This window comes from Onychostoma macrolepis, chromosome 07, assembly GCF_012432095.1.
Source record: "Onychostoma macrolepis isolate SWU-2019 chromosome 07, ASM1243209v1, whole genome shotgun sequence".
Classification (NCBI taxonomy): domain Eukaryota; kingdom Metazoa; phylum Chordata; class Actinopteri; order Cypriniformes; family Cyprinidae; genus Onychostoma; species Onychostoma macrolepis.
The window spans coordinates 47,215,728-47,224,793 of record NC_081161.1 but is presented as its reverse complement, the minus strand read 5'-3'; the positions used below and the strand labels follow the sequence as shown (position 1 = coordinate 47,224,793).

The 9,066-nt window shown below is 38.0% G+C and overlaps 1 protein-coding gene across 1 annotated transcript; it reads left to right on the top strand.

Moving 5' to 3' along the window:
- The first annotated feature begins 6,566 nt into the window (after nucleotides 1-6,566).
- On the top strand, nucleotides 6,567-9,066 carry LOC131544001 (asialoglycoprotein receptor 1-like). Its single transcript, XM_058781869.1, has 3 exons — nucleotides 6,567-6,804; nucleotides 7,266-7,705; nucleotides 8,141-9,066. Exons 2-3 carry the CDS (start codon nucleotides 7,307-7,309, stop codon nucleotides 8,240-8,242), a joined length of 501 nt encoding a protein of 166 aa, XP_058637852.1. The 5' UTR covers nucleotides 6,567-6,804; nucleotides 7,266-7,306; the 3' UTR covers nucleotides 8,243-9,066.

The following is a 9,066-nucleotide window of genomic DNA, read 5'->3' as shown; positions in this document are numbered from 1 at the left end:
TTTATGTAGATGACTGTTTAATATCTGTTCCCACAGAAGTGGAGGCACTTCAGATGGTTAAATACTTAACTGCAGTCTGTTCCAAAGGAGGATTCCAGTTATCCAAATGGATAAGTAATAGCCGTAAGGTGTTGGCAAGTATTCCAGAAGAACGTCTGTCAAAATCGACGAAAGATCTTAACCTGGATAAGGACAACCTGCCCGTTGAAAGAGCACTTGGGTTTTACTGGTGTGTGGAATCTGATGCATTCATGTTCAAGATTGCTATAAGTGAAAGACCACCAACAAGACGAGGCGTTTTGTCAGTTGTCGGTTCTATTTATGATCCATTGGGATTCCTTTCACCACTAATACTTCCTTCTAAGTTGCTGTTACAGGAATTGTGCAAAAGAAACATCGGATGGGATAATGAAATGCCACAAACCCTTTCACGTCGGTGGTTTGAGTGGCTGCAAGATCTCAACAAGGTAGCTATGGTAAAGGTTGACAGATGTATCAAGCCAAAGGATTTTGGAACAATCAGGATGGCTCAGTTGCATCACTTTTCAGATGCAAGTCAATGTGGTTATGGAACGGTCTCTTACTTGCGTCTGGAAGATGAAAAGAAAAGGGTGAGACTTTCCTTCATGCTTGGAAAATCTAGGGTTGCTCCTTTGAAACAAATAACTATACCAAGACTTGAACTTGCAGCTGCTGTTTTAGCAGTTAGAATTGATAAGATGCTTAAGAAGGAACTTCAACTGGATCTAGAAAAGTCGGTTTTTTTGGACAGATAGCCAAACTGTACTAAAGTATATTGCCAATGATGCCAAAAGGTTTCATACATTTGTAGCTAACAGAGTGTCGGTCATCAGGGGTACAACAGATGTTGTACAGTGGAGACATATTGGAACAAAATTAAATCCTGCTGATGATGCCTCTAGAGGCATGTCTATTGAAAACTTCTTGAAATCCAGCAGATGGATACAGGGTCCAACATTTCTGTTGGAAGCTTCAGAGGAATGGCCACGGTCCTCTTTTGACCAAACCTTGATAGATGATCCCGAAGTAAAAAAGGATACAGTGGTAAATGCTGCCATTTCAATCTGTTCTGACAGTGCTACTCATCAACTCTTGAACTATTTTTCTGATTGGATAAAACTGAAAACTGCAGTGGCATGGATTCTAAAGTTCAAAGATGTTCTTCTGAAGTTCAAGCAATACAGAACACATATTCATTCCTCATTTACTTCTGGATTAAACAATTCTACAGTAGAGCAGGACAGAGTTAATGAGGAAATGAGAAGGTTTCGAACTGGATTCCATGGTCAAAGTCTTACACCAGATGATCTTTCTCAAGCAGAATCAGCAATTATTGGATTTTCTCAACATGATGCATTCAAACAAGAAATTTCTTCTTTGCAAAGTGGAACATCTGGAGTCAAAAGGTGTAGTAGCATCTACAAGCTTGATCCAGTATTGATGGATGGTTTACTTAGAGTGGGTGGAAGATTAACTAGAGCAGCAATGCCTGAGGAGACAAAAAGACTGGGTATCCTGCCGAAAGAACATCATGTATCCAAACTTATAATGCAGCATGTTCATAGACAATTAGGTCATGCGGGGAGAAACCATATGTTGTCAACTTTACAAAGGAGGTACTGGATTATTAATGCAAACTCTGCTTGTAGAAAAGTAATCTCTGAATGTGTTGTGTGCCGCGCTGGAGGAGTGAGAGGCCCGCGGAGATGCACTCAACGGGGAAGCTCTCACTGTAATCCTCAGGTCACCCTGACCATGAGCCGAAGTAGCCCTCTGAGAACCGGAGGAGCTAGAACGGGGCATGGCAAGGGGGATTCCCCCCCGTTTGACGAGGAGGTATCTAGAGCGCAGCATCGTGATGGTCATGTTCCAACAATGAGAACATGACTCATCCACGAGCGCTGCTTCAGCATGCTGAAAGCCCAAGCACGAGACACAGCGATCGTGACCATCAGATGAAGCCAGGAAACGACCACATCCAGAAACACACGAGCGGGAAGCCATCTTTAAAAAGACGCCCGTCGCTCGTGGAGCTCTTTTAGATATTTAGCTCTTTTAGAAAGAAAACACTCTTTTAGAGAAGCGCTGAAGCGCCCAGGGGAGGTCGAGGCGCGACCGCAGAATGACGAGCTGCAGCACGCCGTCAGAAGCAGCAGCACTGGACAGCAACCTCCGCTGAAGCGCCGTAACACCAATTGCTTCGTAGCTGTCTTGCAGACACTCTCGGAGATTCGCGCTGAATTGCTCGGCTCCGAAGCGAAAGGCTGATGTGCGTTTGCAACACGAAACACGCACGCCAACTGTCATTGGCTTGTTTTGTTAACACTCGAAGGGGATTGGGCTCTCGGGCGAGATCCCATTAGTCAGTCACACTGACGTTACGTCGAACGTAACTGACTGATAGGGAACTGGCTTATGTTGTCCACAAGTTTGAGCACTGCATGACAGAATAGATCATGACCTGATTGAGGATCTTATTTCCATCTAAAATACTATTTTTTTTTTTCATTTCTATCAGCCAATGATAATTCTAAAAGAAAACGTCACGAGCATCGATCAGTGGCCGAGCATCTGATTGACAGATAAACCAAGGGCTCTATCAGTGTTATTGTTAATGTTCTGGTTATTTTGTTTCAATGTACAGTTTGTTAATTTTGTCCAAAGTAAACTTCATCATTCAGCTGAACTGTGCACATTTATTTTAGACACTTCATGTCTTGCTCGGTTCATGAGATATGCATGTCCCTGCTGAGCAGTGAGCTATGACTAATTTCACGGGCAAAGCAGACAAAATTACAATTTAAAAATCAAACATAGCTATAGAAATTTATCGTCATTTTTTACAAATAAAACTTCATATTATAAGAAGGATACTTTCTACGACCTTTATATCCTGCAGTCATGGCGAGATTAGGTTCCTTTGATCTAAAAAAAACAAGAATCGAAAAAGAATCAAAAACAACAGCAGAACGATTCCAGAACCAGGAATCGGACTCGATTCCAAAAATTTCGGAATCTTACAGCCCTAACCATAGGTGACAGATAAGCAGCTTCAGAGGATATCCGAATTAAAAACAGTTTTATTAAAGACACAGCATGAAACTCTGCAGTAACAAATGTGTTGCGTGTTTTCAGGATAAACAACAAACAGCACTTCTCAGTGCTCCATACGGAGTAAAACTGAACTGATACAGTTAAAACTGTATTATTGAATTACTATTATTCTGTAAAAAGTGCAATCTTCCTATACAAAGTGACACATGCACAGAACAAGTGGCAGATCTATTGATTTGCATTTACACTCCAGACTTAAAGCACAGATCTATTCTGACTCACAGTATGAGCTTTTTTCCTCTTTTTTTGTCCCATCTGTTGCTACGTTCATCACTGTCAATCATCAGTTTCGGATTCAATCCACCATTTAAATGACGCTGTCAATCCAGAAACTTTGTGCAGATAGCAGCATGTGTGTTGCATACAAAAAGTGAGCAAAGAGCTCTGCCTTTATAATCACTGAAGCTCAGTGCCACCACCTTACTGACTAAGAGAACACTGCACAATCAATCTCTTATTTACATCCTGCTGTTTCTATTCACCAACATGATTCTACTGAACTCTGTGAGCTTGCTCTAAACATATTTCAGTGTTTTCAGTGCTGTTGAGCGGATTCAGAACAACTTAAAGGGGACCTATTAATCCACCCACTCATTTTTTATAATCCCAATAAATCATAAACGTCTCTCTGGACACGCGATTAAAGATGACGTCATCGTAGGGAAAAAGTCCCGCCTATTTGTGATGCTTTCTGCCCTATTAGCATATGCTGCATTCACGTGCTATCGGAAATTATCGTAAATAAGAGCTTCCCAGTCGGAAATTGGAAATTAACGGCTTTAGGGAGGCCTTATATGGCCAATTTCCGACTAGGAAACTCGTATTTACGATAATTCCGATAGCACGTGAATGCAGCAATGGACACAGGCCTGAGTGAGAAGCAGCAGTCTGCAATTTCTGATTTCTTGCTGTAACATTAGCTGCTGGAGATATACAATGTCAGCGTTAAAGAGGCAATACAAGTGTTGTGTTTTGGGATGCAATAAACATAGGAGTCTCCATAATCTAAGAACACTGTGGTTAAATGTCATTTTTGAAGAAAATATCCCAGAAAAGAAATTGGTAAAGCCCCCTATATGTTTAGGGATCAATACCAATGCTTTCGTGCGCGAATGTCACACGTTTGTTTTCCAAATTGTCTTTCTGAAAGAGCTTCTTGGCACTCTGTAAGGCTAATGTTGCCCGTTTTCACTGATGCTGGCTTCACATGTTTCCAGAATGATCGTAAATAGTAATGTGGTGGTTAAAAATTGCATATGAAAGCAATGATCGCTTGAATTTGCTGAGCTCATAATCTCAAGTGGGACTTTGAAGTTTGTGCACAATGAAACCAGCTATTTTGTTATTCTTATTGCGCCGTGCTCCCCGTTTGCGTAATTCATAAACGAGCATTTATTATGCATAATACTGTCAGATGGCTGACTACTAAACCAAGTACATTGTCTGTAAAGGTAACAGGTTTGAACTAATAGTGGAATGTTTAATTAATTTTAACAAACTATAAAAATTATCCTTGGGGTATTTTGAGCTAAAATTTCACATACACACTCTGGGGACATCAGAGACTTATTTTACATATTATAAAATGGGGCATAATAAATAACCTTTAAATGCATCTGATTGGTTGTTACATTCACATGCTCAATGGAAAAGTCTGTGATTGACTACAATGCTCAACGCTGCAAAAACATGTTGTATAGAGTAGGCCTGGGTGATAAAATGGTATCGGTATTTATTGATGGTTCACCTTCATAGATAACGATAGAAAAAATGTTTGATAAAGCACACAATATAGGTGCATGCTATGAGTAACAAGCAGACAGCCAGTAAGCTGTGACATCAGAACATGAACATGTGTTGAAATGAGTGCCGTGCCTGCCTGCGCTGAGGAGATGACTAAAAATTAATATTAAGTCAAATTTAAAATAAAACTTTGCATTTGAATGGAAAAACGGTGCATTTGAATTTTAGGTGTGATCAGGGAGCCTTATCAGTGGCGCACAAGATGCAGTGATGATGATGTAAGTGTCGTTATTGTATTTTATTGTTTTTGTTAGTCTATCCATGCAGTTGAACTCACAAACTGTTGATGATTGCATTATTTTCCATATGCATATGCTTACATATGAGATTGCACTATTCTGTGTCTTTTGATCGAGTGATTCTAGACTCATTCAAGAGATGTGTAATAGCACCCCCTAGTGTACAACAGTGAAAACACGCAAACCCAGAAAATTCCGTGTTTTGCGGGAAGCGTTGTCTCGTGAATAATGAAATTCCATGTTTGGCAGGGAAAGTATTAAGCTATGCATAAATACATGATGCTGTTTTGTTCATATTTGTTTATGCAATTAATGAAAGTATATTAGATTTATTTATGTTAGTTTAGACGTTATGCACTTCTTTTATTTATTTATTTTTTTACATATAGGCTGATCATTATTTCATTGCATTGAATAAACAATTTAATTTGCTGCATTATTTTGCTTATTGTCATTGCGTCCTCCTGTGGCCTCAGGAAACAAGTCAAAAGTTTCCTTAATACTTATTTAATCTGCATATAAAACATAAGAAAGGAGATATTTGTTTACATTTTATTTTGTGCTTGACTGTTAAAACAAATGATCTGTTGTTTGTCTAATTCAGTTCTGTAAGACCTTCGTTCATCTTCGGAACACAAATTAAGATATTTTTATGGAATCTGAGAGCTCTCTGACCCTCCATAGACAGCAACACAACTGAAATGTTCCCAAGTCCAGAAACGTAGCAAGGAACATCTTATTATTTATTTTTTTTAATTATTATTTTAGTAAAAGCAAAACTGAAAAAGGAAATAAAATGGCAATTATCCATTGATAAAGTGACTGGGGGAAAAAAACAAGCAAACTAATATTTGGTTTCATTTTTTTATTTTTGCATTTGCACTGTACAGTCTGAAAACTGAATTTAAGCGTTACACGGACTACACAAGCATACTATCATAGTTAAAATACAAGCTTGATTAGTATAAAAGAAAGAAGCACAGAAGGAAAAGATGCTTCTTCTCTTGTACTTGAGAGATGAATTACATCACACCATTCGAACAGGACTATTATACTTAAATGAAACCATTAAAACATTTTTTTTAAAAAGATATATTTTTATTACCTGAAATAAATGTGTAAAAAAAAAAAAAAAAAAAAACACTTCAAATTATGTCATTTTAATTTAGATTCATGTTTAATACTAAAATAACTAAAACTGGAAGAAACAAAAATGAATAAAAACTATATAAGTGTGACGGGTTTAGTTTCTCTCGTAATGGTTGGGTATATCCCCAGTGGTAGGACACACCCACTGGCGTTGTTGCGTAGTGTCATTGAGCACACCTGTGTGGCTCCGTGATTAAAGTGTATTGATTCACACGGCTTTAAAATGTCCCGGGTAAAGCATGGTGTGTGGCTTCTCTACCGTGTCTTCATATGCTGTACCACAGTATAGTCTTCCTCGCCGAATAATATGGGAAACAGAGCAGTTCTGGGGCACCATTGACTTCCATAGTATTTATTTTTTTCCTACTATGGAAGTCAATAGTGCCCCAAAACAGCCTGGTTACAAACTTTCTTCAGAATATCTTCCTTTGTGTTCAGCAGAACAAAGAAATTCATACAGGTTTGGAACTACTTGAGGGTGAGTAAATGATGACAGATTTTTCATTTTTGGGTGAACTATCCCTTTAAGTGCGCCAGTATCCACAGGTGGCTGCTGGATGAGCCCAATCCTGATGTTTAACAGAAGGGGAGTGTGGATTTGTTTTTTGTTTTTTTGTTAGTTGCTTGCTTTTTGGTTTGTCACTTGCTTTAAGAATTTTATGGATGCACTGATTTGCTGTGGGGTTTGCCCCTTCTGTTAGAATAGGATTTTATGGTCTCTTTGTAACCTGTGCGTAACTAAGTGGTAAACTGTTAACGAGACCTATAGTAGAACATTTTAGAATTTGATTCATTCTTGGTGTGAAATAAATGTGTTATTTTGGTAAGTCACGTCTCTGTCTTTGCTCCAATCCGGACTAGCAGGGTCCTTCATATTATTGTAACACTTTTTGGTTTAATTTATTTTGGGTAATTGTTTTCTTTTATTTTTAATTACAGACCAACAGGACACACTTCAGGACAAGTTTAAGTACATTGAAATGAGAATGAACTGGACTAATGCTCAAATTCACTGCAAAACACACTACGTAGACCTGGCTGCCATTACAGACGACACGGAGAACAAGTTCCTAGCAAACAAGCTTTCTTCACAGAGCCTCAGCGATGCCTGGATCGGCCTGTACAGGGTCCCATGGCTGTGGTCGGATATGAGCAATGTATCGTGGTTCTCTGTGAAATGGGAGTCTGGGCAGCCTGATACCGTGAATGGAAACGAGTGTGCGAGAGCCGATACTGAAGGACTGATGGCTGCAGACACCTGCTCGACTCCACTGCCTTTCTACTGCCACGAAAACAGGAAAATACAGCGTGTGAGATTCACCGTCAAATCAGACGGACATCTGGATGAATCCACAGTGATGGAGGCCATAGAGAAGAAGGTGAGATGATTCTGCATGTTATTTTAATATCATTCAGATAGAGAATAGTAATTCTGAATTGCTTTTTCTTTTCTTTTTTTCTTCAGTTTCTATTTTCATTGGAGTTAATTTTGTTGTGTGTTTGTGTCACTTGCATGTTTGCATGTTTCTAACGATCTTTAAAACAAGATCCATTTACCTGAGAAGCAAAATGACTCCAATAGGCTCAGAAAAATCAGCGAGCTTTCATTTGAACTGAACCCATCTTCTGTCTTTTCAATATATACATTGTGTTGATCTAAGAATGTTTACATTTTTAGTTGTACTGAGAAAAAAAACAGGAAAAAATACTAAGAATTTAGTTTTATTTTTTTCCTTTAATAGTTTTAGTTCAGTGACATCTAAACGATGGTAGATTGCTCTGTTCACTAATAACTGATGTAATTTGGACTCTAGATGAAGCAGATCCTCTCGGATCAGGACATGAAAATCAGATCCAGCATAACATGGAGCGTCCAACCTGACGAGAAGATCTTCCAGCGCCAGAAAACACAATAAAACACACAAGAGACGGCATGTGAGGTGTTGCATGCAATGAAACGCTAGACTCTGACACACGCGATAACTTGTCCAAACATTTATGAATCTTTAAGGTACAGACATTTATAATAACTCATAGATGTTTAACACCATCACATTTTAGTTAATTCATTGGTACTGTTAATGATTTAATGCTTTACATACTGTACAAAAACTTACAAATGAGAATAAGATCATCCTGTATAAAAGTACAGGACAAATGCATTTCAAATGTTACTTTCTCATGATTTTAATGAAAACAAACATTTAGTGCTCACACATGCATTGGTTTGAGTCCATAAATGCAGAATTTAAAAAAGGAAAAAAAAGTCTAGTCTAGGTCTCCTCTAAGTAGTTAAAACATTATTTGTGTATTATTTTGGAACAAGTTGCAGAAATCATGACTTTGAAATCTACTGTGTGTGTGTCTTAATCACACAATCATTTTAGCAAATAGTAAACACAGAAATGTAAGTAAATAATAACATGATGGAATATATTATACATTACATATATTAAGTACAGCAATCTTTCATTAATCTGTCTTTGATATGCTGTGCAATCGATTCGAAGACTGAAATGCACAGCATCGTGCAGTTAAACACTGAGATTTGCAGTTACATTAACAATTCCTAATGAATGTTAAAGATATTTCTATTAGTCCTATTAATCTCACTCGATTTTGGTACAAAACTAGAATGAATATCTTCCGTCATTCTGTTCTCATCGATTTAAGAATATTTAATTTTACTGAAAAACACTGAGGAAGAAAAGCTTTTTTGCAGTTTAATGTAAATACTATT